The following is a 20,246-nucleotide window of genomic DNA, read 5'->3' as shown; positions in this document are numbered from 1 at the left end:
ACACCCCCGCCAATGCTGCCCGGCCCGCGCTGCCCTTTGTGAGGCTTGCGGTAAGAAGGGGCACTTCGCCGTGGTGTGCCAGGCCCGCGCAGTCGCCGCTATCGCCCCCACCCCCCTGTTTATGCACAATGGGCGTCGCCATCTTCACCCCCCGGACCATGTGCGGCCAGTGGGTGCTGCCATCTTCTCCCCCTCAGACCACTCGCGGCCAGTGGGCGGCGCCATCTTCTCCCCCTCATACCACACGCGGCCAGTGGGCACCGCCATCTTCCCCTCCGCGCAACACGTGCGGCCCATGGGCGCAGCCATCTTGTTCAACCCCCGCCACGTGCGGCCCATGGCCGCCTCCATTTTGTCCTCCCAAAGATCTTCAGGTGCCGCCATCTTGTCTCTCCCATGGCACATGGGCACCACCAGCGTCCCAGGATCCATGCCCACCCCGCACCCCATCATCCGACACCAGCGACGACCAACCACGACTCGCCTCAGTGACCATCGACCAGTCTCGTCCGCACAACCTGGCCACCGCATCGAACAGCGTTAAAATCGGCGGACACGTGACCTCTTGCCTGCTGGACTCTGGGAGCACCGAAAGCTTCATCCACCCGGATACGGTAAGGTGCTGCTCCCTCGCGGTACACCCCGCCAATCAAAGAATCTCCCTGGCCTCCGGATCCCATTCCGTGGCGATCCGGGGTATTGTACAGTCACACTCATGGTCCAGGGCGTAGAAGTCAGCGGTTTCCACCTCTACGTCCTCCCTAATCTCTGCGCTGCCCGACTACTCGGCCTGGACTTCCAGTGTAACCTCCAGAGCCTAACCCTGAAATTCGGCGGGCCCCTACCACCCCTTACTGTGTGCGGCCTCGCGACCCTAAAGATCGACCCACCTTCCCCATTCGCAAACCTAACCCCGGATTACAAACCCGTCGCCACCAGGAGCAGTGGTGACAGCACCCAGGACAGGACCTTTATCAGGTCCAAGGTCCAGCGGCTGCTTCGGGAAGGCATTACCGAGGCCAGCAACAGCCCCTGGAGAGCCCAAGTGGTAGTACCTAAAACTGGGGAGAAACACATAATGGTCATGGACTACAGCCAGACCATCAATCGGTACACGCAGCTCGACGCGTATCCCCTCCCACGCATATCTGATTTGGTCAATCAGATTGCACAGTACCGGGTTTTCTCAACGGTTGACCTCAAATCTGCCTACCACCAGCTCCCCATCCGTAAGGCGGACCATCCATACACTGCCTTCGAGGCAGACGGTCGCCTCTATCACTTCCTCAGGGTTCCCTTCAGCGTCACCAACGGGGTCTCGGTCTTCCAAAGGGAGATGGACCGAATGGTCGACCGGTACGGTTTGTGGGCCACCTTCCCGTACCTAGACAACATCACCATCTGCGGCCACGATCAGCAGGACCACGACGCCAACCTTGCCAAATTTCTCCACACCACCACTCTCCTAAACCTCACCTACAACAAGGAGAAGTGTGTGTTCAGCACGAACCGCTTAGCCATCCTCGGCTATCTGGTCCAGAACGGAGTTCTGGGGCCCGATCCCGACCGCATGCGCCCCCTCATGGAGTTCCCCCTCCCCCACTGCCCCAAGGCCCTCAAACGCGGCCTGCGGTTCTTTTCATACTACGCCCAGTGAGTCCCAAACTATATGGACAAGGCCCGCCCACTCATACAGTCCACCCATTTTCCCCTGACGGCCGAGGCTCAACAGGCCTTCGCCCGTATCAGAGCCGATATCACCAAGGCCGCGATGCACACAGTAGACCAGACGCTGCCCTTTCAAGTGGAGAGCGACGCATCAGGCGTCGCCCTAGCCGCCGCCCTCAATCAGGCAGGCAGACCCGTGGCATTCTTTTCCCGCACCCTTCATGCCTCGGAAATTTGGCACTCATCCGTTGAAAAAGAGGCCCAAGCTATCGTTGAAGCTGTGCGGCATTGGAGGCATTCCCTGGCCGGCAGGAGATTCACTCTCCTCACTGACCAACGGTCGGTAGTCTTCATGTTCAATAACACACAGCGGGGCAAGATCAAGAATGATAAGATCTTGAGGTGGAGGATCGAGCTCTCCACCTACAATTACGAGATTTTGTATCACCCCGGCAAGCTCAACAAGCCCCCAGACGCCCTATCCCGAGGTACATGTGCCAGCGCACAAGTAGACCGACTCTGGGCCCTACACGACAGCCTTTGTCACCTGGGAGTCACACGGTTGTACCATTTTATAAAGGCCCGCAATCTGCCCTACTCCGTCGAGGAAGTCAGGGCAATCACCAGGGACTGCCAGGTCTGTGCGGAGTGCAAACCGCACTTCTACCAGCCAGGCATTGTGCGCTTGGTGAAGGCCTCCCACCTCTTTGAATGCCTCAGCGTGGATTTCAAAGGGCCCCTCCCCTCCACCGACCGTAACATGTATTTTCTCAGTGTGGCCGATGAGTACTCCAGATTCCCCTTCTCCATCCCATGCCCCGATATGACGCCTGCCACCGTCATCAAAGCCCTCAACACAATCTTCGCTCTGTTTGGTTTCCCGCCTACATCCACAGTGACAGGGGATCCTCATTCATGAGCGATGAGCTGCGTCAGTTCCTGCTCAGCAGGGGTATCGCCTCCAGCAAAACGACAAGCTACAATCCCCAGGGAAACGGACAGGTAGAGAGGGAGAACGGGACGGTCTGGAGGGCCGACCAACTGGCCCTACGGTCCAGGAACCTCTCAGCCTCCCGCTGGCAGGAAGTCCTCCCTGATGCACTACACTCCACTCAGTCACTACTGTGCACCGCCACTAACAATACACCTCATGAGCATCTCTTTGCCTTCCCGAGGAGGTCCACATCCGGGGTGTCGCTCCCGACTTGGCTCGCAGCTCCAGGACCCGTCCTTCTCTGTAGGCACGTCCGCCTCCACAAGGCGGACCCGTTGGTGAAGAGGGTGCAGTTGCTCCATGTGAACCCCCAGTATGCCGACATGGTGTACCCCGATGGCCGCCAGGATACTGTCTCCCTCAGGGACCTGGCACCAGCAGGTTCCACATACACACACACACACCCCTCTGGCTCGGCTCCACCCCCCCCCCCCCTCCCCAGGCACTCCCAGCAGCAACCCCCCCCCCCCCCTCCCCCTGAGGACCAACTGTCCTCCCCCTGCCTTCGCCTGAGGATGAAGAGGATTTCGGCACACTCCCTGGGTCACCGAAGACCAGACCAGCATCGGCATCGCCGCCACCACTGCGTCGCTCCCAGCGGCACATCAAGGCCACGGACCGGTTAAACCTCTAACTGGCTCACTGGACTTCAAAATAATTTTTTTTTCCCCGCAAATATTGTATATGTAAATTCAATTGCTGTCTATAGTTCTCCACCACCCCCGCCGGACTCAATTTTACCAGGGGGTGAATGTGGTAAACCACTTATGCACCTATATTTGGTTATGTACGGTAGGACCTGTACTACAGGTACGGCGATAGACCCTGCCTGCTGGCTCCACCCAGTAGGCGGAGTATAAATATGTGTGTCCTCCGTGCAGCAGCCATTTCGCCAGCTGCTGTGGGAGGCCACACATCTTAGAGCAATAAAGCCTCAGTTGTATTCAACTCTCGTCTTTGTCCAATTGATCGTGCATCAACTTGTCGCCCTACGGGGTGGAGGCCCTGGGTTGGCAGTAACAGTGGGTCTGGTGCATGGGATGGAGGGTGATGACAACCCGCTCTGCGATGAGCTCTGGTGCTCCCCACCATTTGACAACGTCTGACTCCTGCCCATAGTGGCACTTTCCACCATCCGCTTGGGTGATCCCTGCATTCCATCACACGATCTCATTGAATACATGGGATTGCAGTGGTGGGGATAGTCGGTGGGGTTAAACTGTGCCCTGCACCCATACCAACTTAATTAGTGTCTAACTTCCTGGCCTTAGGGCCCGAACGCTATGTGTACGTGGTTCCCCAGACAATGCAGCAGGAGTGGAGGTGGCCTGCTGTGATTCCTGAGTCCCCGTTGGCGGGCGTCTTCTGGGGTGACACTGCTGCTTGGGTGGCATGGTGCCACCACGTTCTGCCTGCTGCCAGAAGATGCACTAGAGAGTCACCGGGACTGGCCTCATCATTTCCTCCTCCCTCGGTGTGCCCGATGACCCCCGGGCTACTCCACAGGGTGGGGGTGTGAGGGGAGCTAACCCCTGAGACTCCCCCGTCATCGCCAGTCCTGGAGGCCCGCTCTGGTCTCGACCAGGGGCTGCATGCTGGCGGCCATGGAGCACGTAGATTGGGCATAGATAGTCTTGGACTGCGCCACATCACGCTGCGACTGTGCCACCACCTTCTGGGTTTGTGTCACGTCAGCCAGTGACTGCGCCATCTCCCTCTGGGACTGGGCCACCTCCCTTTGTGCCTGCGCCACGTCAGCCAGAACTTGGGCAATGCTGCCGACGTTCCCATCCATGGCCTGTGACTGTGCCACGCTGAGGACCACCGCTGTGATGTCCAGGCGGCTCTGGCACATGGTTGCCTGTGAGAGGGCAGCCCTGTCCTGGGCCTCGACCAGCACCTGCACAGAATGCCCCAGGCCTTGGACATGCTGATCCATTGCCGAAACCATAGTCCCAAATGCCTCCACCGCGGACACCATCCGTGCGGTGTTGGACTGGGTGGCATGCATTGTTGGCAACACCTCCTGCTGTTGCACACGGTTGGACTCCTCCAACTACACCTGCGGGTGCTGGGTGCTCGCCGACAACCCCTCATGTAGTCCCTGACTCTGCGACTGCATCCATTATAGATGGGACTGTCCATTTCGGAAGCTCGAGACCGTCTGGATGGCAACTAGTCCCTGGGGTTGGCCTTCCGCCCCTCGGATGTTCCTACCTCCACCTGCTGTACCAGAGCAACTGTTTGGTGGGCACCAGATAGTGTGCCAGGAGCCTCTTCACTAAAGTGCCCAGACGAGGTGAGTGTCTCTGGGATGGCGGAGGGTGTTGGAGACAGCTGTGCTGGGAATTCTCTGTCATCCTCCGGGGCTCCGGGGTCTCCTGAGTCTCGGGCAGGGGGCTGGTGTCCGAGCTGCTTTCAGCGTTGGTGCCCGGTTCACGGAGGGGCTCTGGCTGTGGCACTGGCTGGGGATGGGGGACACCAGATGGACCCACCCCATCCCCAGCAGGTCCTGTAAGACACAAGAGAAGGCGCATGATTAGTCCGCGGGCCGGGCTTTGTGGTGTGGGGATGAGGGTGATGTTGGGGTGAGGGTGGTATTGGGGTGAGCGTGGTGCGGGGGTGAGGATGGTTGGGTGGTGGAGGGTGAGGGTGGTGGTGGTGGTGGGGGGGGGCATTGATGCACTTGTCACAGGGAACCGCAACTAAGCGGGGTCTCACTTCCTTACCCGTGGCCGAACTCCACCTCAGCGACCTCCCTTTTCTCTGGGCCACCGACCACGTCCAGGGTCCTCTGCTCGGCCATGGTGAGGGTCCGCAGGTCCAGCGGTGCCTCTCCTGTCTTCTCCCACTCCCGGCGGTTTTGTGCGGCCTTCTCCTGGGGGGGGGTGGGGCTGAACAGAAAACGCACATGAGGCCCAGTGGGTGGGTAGCTGGTGGTCTCAGTCACCAGAGCACCCAGCCATGCGGCTGGTATGGGTGCTGACATGTTGTGCAGGGTGGGGGTTCGGCCACCCTCCGGGTTGGGGGGGGTGGGGTTAAGGGTGTGTGGGACGGGGGTTGGTGCCAGGGGCACAGTGCTGCCTACACACTCTGGCCACCCTGAGGAGGTTGTGCAATTTCTTCCTGCACTGCTGGTTGGTCCGGATGGTGTTGCTGGTGGCGCTGACCGCCTCTACCACCTGCGTCCAGGCACGGCGAACAGCAGCGGCTGGCAGCCTCCTTCCCTGGCCGGGGTACAGGACCATCCTCCTCTCCTCCAAGGCGTCCAGGAGAGTCTCCAACTCGGCGCCGGTGAAATGGGGTACCTCTCTCCTTTCTGCCATCTTATTAGATGGAATGGCGTGTGGGAAATGAAGTGTGTGTATGCGGTTCCAGCTTGTCAGCCTCCTGAGAGTCAATCGCGGAATTGGCAAATCTGGTACCGTTTCTCATTAAAATCGATTGTGTTCCACGTGGTGCCGGTGCTAGCCCCTCAACAGTAGCAGAATCGATCCAGGTGCGGCGCCAGTTTTGCAGTCGTGAAAGTCCACGGATTCTGCATTGGCATCAACACTTAAGTCTCAGAAACAGAGAATCCCACCCTTAGTTTCAGGGACGGAGAATCCCGCCGCAGGTTTTTCTTCTCCCCATTTTGTGGCTAGAACAAGCATCTAGGGCCCACAAAGAAAGCTGAGGCCTCTGCTCTCCTGTATTCTTTCCCCATACCCACTTTAGGAATACAGGACCACTGTGAGATGGCCTTGGAATCCAATCCCACCGGCTACCTTGCACCTGTAGGTGGCCTTGGGCAGCATTATTTTGTATTGCTTCCCACTGACCTCTCATCTTTTCTGGCCAAGAGGTCAGCCAACAGAATTTAAACATGACCTGAGCATTAATATAGTCCAATTTCTGGAAAGGTGGGTGAGTTTTCAATACTACTAATCTACCCAAACCCTGCTCAGGATTAAGATTGTGACCTACATCTTCATGAGGTGACAAATTCAGTCAATTGCCAGAGTAGAGGGACATTCCGTGCCAGCTCATTTATTTTTGTGATGTTTATTCATTATTGTCCTGGTTTTTAATTTTCCCATTCATTTGGGGAGTTGAGATAAAATACTGATTTAATATTTTATGTTGGCCTTATTAATCATAATTTTACCACAAAATATTTATTGCTTTTCAGAACCTGAAGATCTGGCAGCCTTGATCCAGTGAAAATGCTGGAATATATTCACCAATAACTCTGCCACTGTATTTATTATGTATCTCTACACACCTCCATAGGCCCTTCATTACTTCTCCTACCACATCCAGCCATGGTTCTGCATGCAACCACAGGTCCTCAGGCTTACTTTCCCATGTCCACGCCAATGCTTGGGCCTTGGACCTCTGGCGATCCATCTATCCATGACAATATCAACCCACCCTTGAGCTACTATCCAACTGTATCTGACAGTTAATACCATCTTCGTGCCCAACTGATTGCAATCCCTAACCCTCTATTTATAACCTCATCTTCCTTTTTTAGTCACTTCACAGCAATACTTCTGGATCTGGAAGTTTGTTTCTTAATACACTTACAATGCTATAGTCTGTTTATTGTGCATATGGGGTTTTGCAGCTTGTGATGGAAAATGACTGATACCAGTTTTATGGAGGAGAATGGGTGGGGGCTGAGACGAGGTAGAGAGAATGTCTTTTCAACAACAGATTTGAAAGGATAGAGTCGGTATTATGAATTTGATTTGATTTAAATTTGAATTTGATTTAATTTCTTGTCTCGTGTACTGAGTACAGTGAAAAGTATTGTTCTGCATACAGTCCAGATAGATCGTTCCATACATGAAAAAACATAGGACATATGATGAATACTCAATGTAAATACATCGACATAGGCATCGGGTGGAGCATACGGAGTGTAGTACTACGCAGTAGAGAAGATGTGGAGAGATCAGTTCAGTCCATAAGAGGGCCATTCAGGAGTCTGGTAACAGTGGGGAAGAAGCTGCTTTTGAACCTGTTAATGCCTGTTCTCAGACTTTTGTATCTCCTTCCCAATGGAAGAGGTTGGAAGAGAGAATAACTAAGTGGGAGGGGTCTCCAAAACAGCGGGAGGTGTAGACAGAGTCAATGGATGGGAGGCGGTTTTGCATGATGGACTGGGCTGTGTTCACAACTCTCTGTAGTTTCTTACGATCTTGGGCTGAGCAGTTGCCGTACCAGGCTGTGATGCAGTCAGATAGGATGCTTTCTATGGTGTATCGATAAAAATTAGTAAGGGTCAATTTGGGCATGCCAAATTTCTTTAGTTTCTTGAGGAAGTGTAGATTTTGTGCTTTTTTGGTCATAGCGTCGACGTGGGTGGACCAGAACAGATTGTTGGTGATGTTTACACCTAGGAATTTGAAGCTTCAACTATTTCCACCTTGGCCCTGTTGATGCTGTCAGGTTGCTTCCTGAAGTCAATGACCTGCTCCTTCGTTTTGCTGATGTTGAGGGAGATTGTTGTTGTTACACCACGCTACTAGGTTCTCTATCACCCTTCTGTACTCTGACTCATCATTGTTCGAGATCCAACCCACTACGGCCGTGTCATCAGCAAACTTGTAGATGGAACCAAATTTTGCCATACAGTCGTGTGTGTATAGGGAATATAGTAGGGGGCTAAGAACGCAGCCTTGAGGGGCCCCGGTATTGAGAACTATTGTGGAGGACATATTGTTGTTTATCTTTACTGATTGTGGGCTATGGGTCAGGAAGTTGAGGATTCTGTTGCAGAGGGAGGAGCCAAGTCCTAGGTTTTGGAGTTTTGATATGAGCTTGCTGGGATTATGGCATTGAAGGTGGAGCTGTAGTCAATGAATATGAGTTTGACGTAGGAGTCCGTGTTGTCGAGATGCTCCAGGGATGAGTGTAGGGCCAGGGAGATGGCGTCTGCTGTGGACCAGTTGTGGCGGTATGCAAATTGAAGTGGATCAAGGTATTCTGGGAGCATTGAGTTCTGTGTCTCATAATCAACCTCTGAAAGCACTTCATAATGATAGATGTCAAGACCAATGGATGGTAGTCTTGAGGCACATTGCCTGATTCTTCTTATGCCTGACAATTAACTTCATTTGTTATTTTTTCACAACATTTCTTTTAAGATTTCACAAATCTCTAGACTGAGGATAACGCGTGGTACTCTGGATGTAAAGAACTTCCAGGAAATTGTGAATCGTGTTTATCCAAAAAACACTGTACCTTATCTTGAAGGGAGCCAAATTTCCAACTGAGCTTTGTATTTCTTATGTCATTTAAAGAAAATGAGCATTTAATGTCTAATTCTTGCTAAGATTAATTTTGTTTGGAGTTTTATTACCCTTCGGTCATTGGATGTACTATGATAGAGGCCTCAAAGTGCATATCAGTTACATCAGATTGTAACGACATACCCTTAATACAGACATTTTCCACACCAAACAAGATTCAACAAGGAAATTCCAACTGCAGGACCTCAACAAAATTAAGGAATTACAATATAATAATAATAAGAATCGCTTATTGTCACAAGTAGGCTTCAATTAAGTTACTGTGAAAAGTCTGTAGTCGCCACATTCCGGCACCTGTTTGGGGAGGTTGGTACGGGAATTGAACCCGTGCTGCCAGCCTTATTCTGCTTTACAAGCCAGCTGCTTAGCCCACTGTGCTAAACTAATCATTCGTGCAGTTTTGTGCACAAGCTGCAATTACGTGCAGTTTCTTTCCAGAAAGTGTTCCATGCAGCCTTCACTAAACAAGTAAAGACAAGGGGCGCGATTCTCCGACCCCCCACCGGGTCGGAGAATCGGCAGGGGCTGGCGTGAATCCCGCCCCCGCCGTGTCCCGAATTCTCCGCCACCAGAGATTCGGCGGGGGCGGGAATCGCGCCGGTCGGCGGGAGCGGGAATTGCGCTGCGCCAGTCGGCGGGCCCACCCCTGGCGATTCTCCAGCACGCGATGGGCCGAAGTCCCGCTGCTGTAAACCCTCTCCCTCCGGCGTGGATTAAATCACCTTTTGAATGGCGGGACAAGGCAGCGAGGGCGGGCTCCGGGGTCCTGGGGGGGTGGGTGCGGGGCGATCTGGCCCTGGGGGGTGCACCCACGGTGGCCTGGCCCGCGATCGGGGCCCACCGATCCACGGGCGGGCCTGTGCCGTGATGGCACTCTTTTTCTTCCGCCTTCGCCATGGTCTTCACTATGGCGGAGGCGGAAGAGACCCCCTCCCCTGTGCATGTGCGGGGATGACGTCAGCAGTCACTGACGCTCCCGCGCATGCGTCGCCTGGCAAAGACCTTTCGGCGCCGGCTGGTGTGGCACCAAAGGCCTTTCCCGCCAGCCGGCGGAGCGGAAACCACTCCGGCGCGTGCCTAGCCCTTAAGGTGAGGGCTTGGACCCAGTCTCCGCACCTTTGGGGCGGCCCGACGCCGGAGTGGTTCCCGCCACTCCATTACGCCGGAACCCCCCGCCCCGCCGGGTAGGGGGGAATCCCGCCCAAGGTTTAACAAGTTGACAAGGTTTAGCAAGGTTCAACATGGTTTAAGCAAATAACAATCTACACAGACAACAAACTTTGCCAATAGGACCACTGTCAAACTTAGTCAATGTAAACTTTCATTGACTGAAAAGCAGGTTCCAGTCCTTGGTTTAAACTTTTCAGTGACTCCCAAGTAAATGTTCTACTAAAGAGATTATCCAACAGATTAAACCAAGCCTCAGGATACCTGAGAGGGAGCAGATAACAGACAATTTTGACTTACTGAGCTCTTTGCACAGCAAAACCACTCATATTTAACATCAACAAAGCAGAGAATTTAGCACTCCATGACAAAGAGTCATTCAGACTCAAAATATTTGCCCTGTTCTCCACAGATGCTGTCAGACCTGCTGAGATTGTCCAGTATTTTCTGTTTATGTTTTGTGAAATGCTGAATTTAGTTCTTTTTTTTGCTGGAGTGGAGAACAATTTTCCTCTGCCTTCCCAACCCACACCATTGTCATGTGGCCTCTTTGTAAGTCAGGAATGCTTTGGTGCAAAACCCACACACAACACTGGGCCCCTATTGTGAGGACCACAGGAAAATTGTATTTTCGCCTGCAAACAACTTTCATGTGTTTGTGTTGATTTTGGAAGACCTAGCAAAATGTGCTTCCTTGAAGAGCTTATGACCAACTGGGGTGAGCCTATTGAGGAGTCAAGAACATTCTGAATGTTAAGTGTATAACGTCACTGGTGGATTCTGTATTGTAATATAGAAGCATTTTTAATGTAGTAATTCATTATGGGGATCTTGCAAAGTTAAGTTGACCCATACATTGACCACCACTGTATATGTGTTGATATGCATTACAGTGCTTCCTCCATCAGAGAAATGGCCCGCTTCTGCACCCACACATCTCTCAAACTCCATCATGGCTAACAAAATCGACTGCAAACCTGACCACTGTGTGAAATGAGAATACTCCCAGCCAAAATCATACATGAGTTGGGTCTGCATTTTGGAAGACATAAAATTGTGCCGGTCAGGTTTTCCAGAGCCCACAGGGAAATCCAGCCCAACATCTCCAATAAAGGTTCTCCAACATACGATACATATGTAGCCAGAGTTCTCCAGCAACTAATGGTTGAATCTACACGCCATATCACCAACTCTAAATATTTCTTTGAGAGGACACAGCAAACCATCAGATACAATGGTCAGTTTCGATGTTGAGTTACTGTTCACCAATGTACTCATTCCAAGGGCTTGTCTTATCGTCAAACAATTTTTAGAAGAAGACAACTCTTTACCCAACAGAAGTGTGATTTCACCAGATCAAAGTTATGTGGCTGGATTCTCCGATTCTGTGACTATGTCCGGAGGATGCGTCTGGTCATACGACAAAAATGTCGGCGACGTCTCCACACCGATGGTCCATCTGGTGGGGGGCAAGCAGCCGCGCAACGTAAAGCCTCCGTGGCCGTGCATGTACATGGCAGCGGCCTGCACGACCACGTCGTACAACATGGCAACGGCCGTTCGCAGAAACGGCCTGCCAAAAACTGCCCTCCTCGCCACCCCAGGACCACCCCCCCAACCCCCATCGAAACCCCTCCTGCCAGTGCAATGCCCCCCCCCCCCCGACTGTGGCGGCGCTGGACACAGTCCACAGCCGCCACGCCAGTTTTACGACAGTTGAGAGGACACGCAACCGCGCCGTCGGGAAGTCGGCCCATCAGGTGCGGAGCACGGGAGAGAGCCTCAAGTGATGTCCTGAGGCTGTCCCAACGGCGTGCGCCGTACTCAGTAATTACACTGTTTTTGAGTGGGCGGGGCATCCGATAAACAGCGGCGCCCCCCGATTTCGGTGTAAAAACGGATTCTCCGGCCAATTGCCGAACGCGATTTTGGCGTCGGCAATCGGAGAATTCCGATCATTACCTTCTATTGATGTGTCTAAACTCAACATCATGACAATGCTGTTGTTTGTATTTCAGGCAAACAGATGGTGCTGCAATGAGATCTCCATTGTCATCAATTGTAGCACTTTGTAGCACTACAATCAGCTGGCCTTCAACCGGAACCCTGGCTTTGACATGTCAACGACAGATTTATTATATAGTAACATGATAAGAGGGAACTTCACAGTTTCCTATAATCAACATTTGAGTATTAATTTTTCCATGGAATTGGACAACAACTTTCCACACCATTTCTTGATGTTCTCATCAAGTCTCACAACGGCCTGGGATTCTGCGAAAACCGGCAGGGCGGGCAACTCCGGCGGGAAGGACTGGCGTGAACCACTCCGGCGTCGGGCCACGATTCCGCACCTTCATGGGCTAGTCCGCCACCGGAGTGGTTTGTGCTGCGCCGGCCGGCGCGGAAGGCGCTTGGCACCATGCCAACTGGCGCCGAAGGGCCTCCGCCAGCCGGTGCGAGTTGCCGCATGCGTGGGAGTGCCAGCGTGAGCTGGCATCATCCCAGCGCATGCGCAGGGGGGTTCATCTCCGTGTCGGCCATCACGGACTGTTACAGCGGCCGATGCGGAGGAATAGAGTGCCCCCACGGCACAGGCCCGCCCACGGATCGGTGGGCTCCGATCGCGGGCCAGGCCACCATGGGGCCAGATCCCCTTGCACCCCCCCAAGGACCCCAGAGGCCGCCTGCGGAGCCAGGTCCTGCTGGTAAGTACCTGTTGTAATTTATGCCGGCGGGACCGGCCAAAAATGGGCGGCCACTCAGCCCATCGTGGGCGGAGAATCGCCGGGGGGGGTGGGGGTCGCTGCCAGCGGCCGCCGACCAGCGCGGCGTGATTCCCGCCCCCGCCAAATCCCCGGTGCTGGAGAATTTGGCAGTCGGCTGGGGCGGGATTCATAGCGGGGGGGTCGGAGAATGAAGTCTACACTAAACTCACTCACTCTGACAGATTCCTGAACTACTGATTTTTTCAGCATCCCGCCACCTGACATACAAGACATGTCAGACATGTTATGGAGATCTCCCAACACTACACCACGCCTCAAGACAATGACCTTCTCATCAGTGACATCTGGCTATACGTGCTCAAGCAACACATTGCTATCCAATCATCCACTCCGCATATCTGTCCATTCATCCATTCTACACAGCTGTCCTATCAGCAGCAGCAATGTTAACATGTATCGGTCTATTACAAACATAATAGCTTCACCAATCAGCAGTAAGAAAGCACCTTCCTTCACATCCTCCACTGTACAAGACAAGCTCTTTCATCATGGGCAGAGTACATTGCCCGAAATGCAAAGCCTGAACTCTTTTCTGATACCAATTGCTCTTTTCGGAGAAAATGTTTGCATGGGGTAAACATAAAATCCTCCGACTCTAAATGAAGTATATTATAAATCACTCACTGACTAGTATGCTGATTTACTCTCATGAACAGGTAGCATTCTCAGTATATAATAAAGTATCGTATTACAATACTATCATGCAGCACAGTTTTTCATACTTCTGCAAAACACAATCCTTACCTTGAGTAATATTGCCCGCCCTGACAACTCAAAGCATCTAAAAGACTAACATGAGAAGTAATAAAAGCTTTAATTTACGACGTCATTAGTGAAAAGGGTTTACCTGATAGCTCTGTATTATCAGAACTATTCAATCACACTTTCAAAGGATTATAATAGATTGAAAGTTCAGGAACAAATTTGTTGCGACTTTATTATACATCCAACCATGCTTTATTGTGTATTTGACAGGGTGGAACAGAATGTATGTTGCCATGGAGCAACAGCAATGACAATGACAATAGACATTTGTCTTTGAAAGCACAAGCAATTTTTCCCAAAGTATTAATGATTAAGTTTAATTTTTTTTAAATACTGACAGATGTGTTCCGCGCATAAGATACAGTGTTCTGTAAGGAGTGGTAAACCATATAAAGCACAGTCAACTCAATGGGTCACTGCCCCTTTTTCAGGTATAAAACAGGCACCTAAGTGTTTGGTGGGAGATGGGCTACGTGCACTCATTATGTGCCTGTCTGACTATTGTCTTAAACCGGATTCTCTGCAGCTATCCAGGGTGCATGGTAGAAATAGATTACTCCTTAATAAAACGGTTAATGCAAAGTTTTACATTCCAGACATTTTCTTTGTGATGTTGTGCTGACTTGCCTGACTGGTCATGAGTTAAACGTACCCAACCCAACAATCATAGCACCATCGGGTATGAAGAGCCATTCAGCAGTGCTATTTCAAGGGCTCAACCACTACGAATAGATTAGTTGGTTTGACAATGGAGGTTGCTAGAAAGCTTCTGGGTGTTTCCTGGACTGCCTTTTGACTATGGAAACATAATTTTTACTGCAGACAGAACAAATTTGTGTGCCTTTAAAGACATTTCATTGGAGTCCTGGGCAGTCTGGCAGGACCGACTTTGGAGCTGGGAGATGAAGGAAGCAATGGGGAGAGAGAATGAACAATTGGAAAAAGGGGGGAGGAGTGCATTGCAAAGGAGGCAGGTGTTCAGGGAGCACTTCTCCCATTTCAACTTCTCAGGCAAGAAATGCCTTAGACCTGTATGCTCCAGAAACGAGACTATCATTGAGCTATGCTACTCACTGCAGTCACAACTTGAGTCTCAATTCAAGGAATGGACATCGTTAACTGTGGCTGTCAAGTTTACTGTGGTGCATAATTTTTATGCAATAGGCACAAGCCAGCAGCAAGTGATATCAGCAATATCTCACAGTTTCTCGTCTACCCTTAAGAACATAAGAACTAGAAGCAGGAGTAGGCCATTTGGCCCCTCGAGCCTGTTAAGTAATGGGTTAAGGGACATTGCAATTAGTTGTCTCATTTATGTTAAGTATCCATTAATTGACACTGATATGTAAAGGGGCTTCAGGTGGCCTCTGTCAGGTGATGTATAGGGAGAGTTTTGTGCAAAGGCTGTTGGAAGGAAATAAATGTGTGTTTGTGAAAAAGGAACAGAACTAGACTCTTTATAGCACAGCGACTAAAACGTCTAACAGAGCCTGCTTCACCATTCAGTAAGATCATGGCTGATCTTTTTGTGGACTCAGCTCCACTTACCTGCCCGCTCACCATAACCCTTAATTCCTTTACTGTTAAAATCTGTCTAACTTTGTCTTAAAAACATTCAACGAGGCAGCCTGAACTGCTTCACTGGGCATGGAATTCCCAGATTTACACCCCTTTGGGTGAAGAGGTTCTTCCTCAACTCAGTCCTAAATCTGCTCTCCCTTATTTTGAGGGTATGCCCCCTAGTTCTAGTTTCACCCGCCAATGGAAACAACCTCCCTGCTTCTATCTTATCTATTACCTTCATAATTTTACATGTTTCTGTAAGATCTCCCCTCATTCTTCTAAATTCCAATGAGTATAATCCCAGTCTACTTCGTCTCTCCTCATAAGTAATCTTCTCAACTCCAGAATTAACCTAGTCAATCTCCTCTGCACATCCTCGGTTGTGTTTGATGTCTAGCAAGGAATCTATCAAATGATTTGTGACTTGTCCAAACCAGGATCTTTATTAAATCACACGTGGTAAGATAACGATCTGTTACACAGCAAGTTATCATGAATTTTCTTTGTACTCCCCTGGAACTACCCCGAGGCACGACTGTCCTCTAGTACGTCTTATAACCATCTGTCGATCCCCGGATGTGCCCCCAATTATATCTGAGTGCCTTGTCACATGACCACTGTCTTGAGACTGCATGGTGGGTCTGTACCACCAGCCATCTATAATATTGCGTACAGACATATCACCACACCCTCCAGTGCCAGTATATACTTTCTCCAGTAAGGAGACCAAAACTGTACACAGTACTCCAGGTGTGGCCTCACCAGCATCCTATACAGCTGCAACATAACCTCCCTGCTTTTAAACTCCATCCCTTTAGCAATGAAGGACAAAGTTTAATTTGCCTTCTTAATTACCTGCTGCACCTGCAAACCGGCTTTTTGCGACCTGCACCAGGACACCCTGCTTCTTCTGCACAGCAGCATGCTGCAATGTTTAACATTTAAATAATAGTCCATTTTGCTGTTATTTCTACCAAAATGGCTGACCTCACATTTACCAACATTGTACTCCAACTGTCAGACCCTTGCCCACTTACTTAAACTATCATAGGGCTGCACGGTAGCACAGTGGTTAGCACTGTCGCTTGACAGTGCCAGGGTCATTGTTTGTGCGGAGCCTGCGCTTTCTCCTCGTGTCTGCGTGGGTTTCCTCCGGGTGTTCTGGTTTCCTCCTACAAGTCCCTAAAGACATGCTGTTAGGTAATTTGGACATTCTGAATTCTCCCTCCGTGTACCCAAACAGGCGCCAGAATGTGGCGACAAGGGGCTTTTCACAGTAACTACATTGCTGTGTTAATGTAAGTCTAATTGTGACAATTTGGTTTGTAACTGGGTTTATTTGGGCGGGAAAGGAGTTGGAGAAGGTGGGAGATTTTTATTAAGAGGGTCAGTTCGCTAGCCTGGGGGAACTGGAGGAGAAATATGGGCTTACAGATGATGATGGGTTCAGGTATATCTACGTAGCTGGGTTAAAAGGTACTTTTCAGCCTTCCCGCTCAGTGTCGGAGGTGGCCAGTACATCGGGCATATACCCGCAGATACTGGGACAGGAGATGTCCTTGGTTGAGGGTGTGAAGGCATAGTGGGCAGAAGAGCTGGGGCTGATCTTGGAGGAGGAGGTTTGGAATGAGACACTGAGGAGGGTGAACCCGACCTCGTCCTGTGTGAGGCTGAGTCCTATTCAGCTAAAGGTAGTGTTTCATGCACATCTCACGAAGACTCGAATGAGTCGGTTTTTCAATGGGGTGGAGGATAGATGTGATCGGTGTTCAAGTGGCCTAGCGCACCATGTGCACATGTTCTGATCTCAAAGCTAGGAGTCCTTTTTTGATACTGTATCGGCATTCTGGCCGTTGGGTTGGAGACTTACCCACTGGTGGCGATTTTTGGGGTTTTGGATGTGGCGGAGCTCCGGACGGAGGCAAAAGCCGTGGCCTTTGCCTTGCTTGTGGAGAGGAGGCTGATCCTCTCGGGCTGGAGGTTGACTACACCGTGAAGCACATTGGCATAGCTGGGTGACCTTATGGAGTTTTTGCATCTCCAGAAGGTCATGTTTACTATGAGGGTCAGTGGAAGGGTTTTCCCATCGATGGCGGCCATTTATAATTTACTTTAAAGAGTTGGTCACTGTTAGCTGTTCGTGGGGGGGGGGGGGGGGGGGGGGGGGCGGTTGTGGATTGGGTGGGTGGGGAGGGGTTTAGGGGTGAGGTTATGTTGTGGGGGACGTGGGTGTGAGGTGGGTTCTAACTATTTAGCTGTTATTCTGTTTATTGTATCTTTTGTAGAAAAAGTGTTAATTATAATTAAAAATTATTTTTTTCAAAATGTAATGAAATTGCTATTTCAGTTGTGTCACACGGGGTAACAAAATAGTGACAACAGTAAATGTATGCAGTCATAAGAAATTTAAGCACTTTAACATTGTTAGAGGACCACCCATGATATTGACACTTGACTATCTTGTCAACTGGAGCTGGGTGTGGAACTTGAGATGTAGTCTGAACACAGCAGTGTACAGATTGCTATGATGTCCCCTGACTTATATGGGACTGTTTTTGATATGTGGTTCAATATTCGGCTTTGTTGATTGTGCTTTGTATTGGTTTAGTATCAAGTCTACACAGAAGATTTTTTCAACTCCATTTGTTGCATATATTTCCTTTTCCATCTTGTGTGCAGTACTTAGCCTTCTCAAATTTCAATGATCAGTGATTTGACTACATACTTTTATCCAACACACTCTGGAACATCTGGTTGATTTTACCAATTCAGTTGCTCCACCCGGATAGGGGAATAGAGCATAACATTTTTTCTTACTCCTTTCTGACTTTTAGTTTGAAATACCATCAGCTGTAGTTTCTCACAAAGCAATTCAGTTCATTTTCATTTTTTCCCCCGTTTTCGTCTGTGTTCTTCCCTATCTTCATGGAGGTTTTAATTTTGTATTGAGCTACGGCTTTCAGGAGTGGTCACCCTCTGGTAATTTGTCCAATTGGTTATTCTTCTTGGGCTTTGACAAAGAGTCATCGGACTCGAAATGTTGTCTCTTTTCTCTCCCTACAGATGCTGCCAGACTTGCTGAGATTTTCCAGCATTTTCTCTTTCGTTTCAGATTCCAGCATCCGCAGTAATTTGCTTTTATCCAATGGTTCTTCTTCTTCTGTGAACCGAGATGAATGATGGCGAGCTATTTGGCTCCGAGGAGCACCACCTCTAGGGCAGAGGAAATCACAGCGGTGCTCTCTTATCCTCCCTGTTACCCACACAAGTTCACTTTCATATGGATCACTTAATAGTCATCAGGAGTGAGAGTTGTTGTGTATTCATGTTTGTTCCTAGTTGAAACAAGGTCACTTTAAGAGTTTGATCACATGACGTATGGATGACATCATCGACAGTTTGTGCAGGCTAACAGTCAGTTTATTCCAGCAGCATGTGGGAAAACGCCTTTCCAATAAGTTTGTACCTTTGTGGTCTGCAAGCCTATCCTTTAAGAAACCACAAGAGTCCTGGCTGATTTTTTTTCTCTTTCCAATTCAATGGAGCAAGGCTGATAGGAGTGTTAACTCTCCGACCTGCACTGCCATGGAGCATGGTTCCTGCTGAATGTACAGGATCACTTAATTCTACATTTTAATTCAGATTTCCAATTGTTATCCAGGTTTCGCCAGGCGATCGCTGAATATGAGCCAGAGGTGCAGGAAGTGTCTCAATTATTCCGATCCGTTCTTCAGGATGCTTTTGAGCGAATGAAGGAAGATCACGAGACAAAGAAGTTGACCAGGCAATGGAACAAGAAACGGACATTGAGTCTTTCCATGATGATATTTAAATCACGAGTAAGGATCTATCCTTTCAGCAGTAACATCAAGACAGTGTCAGAGAATGTAGAACAAGGTTTTGTGTCAGCCAGAAGAGTATGGAGTATGCCAGAGTTCAAAACTGCTAAAGAGTTCTAATGGAATGCACAATTTATAATAGAAATGATTGTATAGAGGTAATTAGATATCTGGCTGTAACTTCCAAGCTCTCCAGTGTTGCATTGGGGGAGTAGGGAATTCCAAAGAAGCTTTGGGGAACCCCTCTCAGAACTTCACAGCTAAGGGTTTGCATGGCAACTGCCCAGAACCACAACTTTACTCTGGGCAATGCCACTGCACTGGGAATTATCTGAAAATGTGATTTAAATCACAAATTTCATGTGGATCCACCAGGATTACACAAATAGTTCGTCAGTAAGTGTTAGAAGAATTAAAATATCTTTTAACCTCTGGATAGCTATTGTAAAGACCCCCCCTCCCATCCCCTGAGGTTCAACGACCTGACACCCCACAGCCCCTTCAATGGGCTGAATGTGAATACTGGAGCTCAAGGACAGCTGTGCTGCCTGGATCTCGCCTGGCCTGAGTCGAAAGTTTGGGTGCGACAGGCATGGAAGAAATTTAGTGCAGGTAATTCGGCATGGAGTGGCAATATTTGCTGATTGCCACTCTGAGGAAGTTACAGCCCATCATATTTAATTATTGAAATTTAGATTGATGTTTACTTTGCAGCAATATGACTGTTGTGAATGTGCATGGCCTGCCCATGTATGTCATTAACATTTGCAATTGCGAACTCTCAGATGAGAATTTGAGTGGCCTATTTGTGACAACAGTGCGAGTAAAATTTGTTTCTCGCTAAGTGTGAAATGGAAAATAGTGAATTCGCTGCCCTGTTTTACACTATTAAATACCAGCTGCACCTCTATTGAACTCCATTGTGGATAACTGTGATTTATTAGTATATGGTATTGATGTACTACGGGAGATTTCTTTTTGGGGATTATAAAAATCCATTAACACTGCAAACATTCTCACAGCATAGGTAAATGCTGCACAATTGAGTGAAAAATGCAGAATCAAATACTGTTCATTTTCAAATGTATTTTGCATTGCATCCCACACTGCAGCTTAAGTAATTTAAAGAGTTTAGAAATCAGTATTATTTTCACTGCCGTCA

General features: G+C 49.9%; 1 protein-coding gene across 3 annotated transcripts in view; it reads left to right on the top strand.

Annotated features, from left to right (window-relative positions):
* rd3 (retinal degeneration 3, GUCY2D regulator) overlaps positions 1-19,992 on the top strand; it is a 123,052-nt gene extending 103,060 nt beyond the window's left edge. For all 3 annotated transcript variants that reach the window (XM_072508431.1, XM_072508422.1, XM_072508441.1), the window contains one exon: positions 18,907-19,992. In XM_072508431.1, coding sequence (XP_072364532.1) covers positions 18,907-19,204 — 298 coding nt within the window. In that variant the 3' untranslated portion in view covers positions 19,205-19,992. The remainder of the gene's footprint in view (positions 1-18,906) is intronic.
* Positions 19,993-20,246: the final 254 nt, after the last annotated feature.

The sequence above is a fragment of the Scyliorhinus torazame genome, chromosome 1 (assembly GCF_047496885.1).
Source record: "Scyliorhinus torazame isolate Kashiwa2021f chromosome 1, sScyTor2.1, whole genome shotgun sequence".
Lineage (NCBI taxonomy): Eukaryota > Metazoa > Chordata > Chondrichthyes > Carcharhiniformes > Scyliorhinidae > Scyliorhinus > Scyliorhinus torazame.
This window is presented reverse-complemented; position numbering and strand designations above follow the sequence as displayed.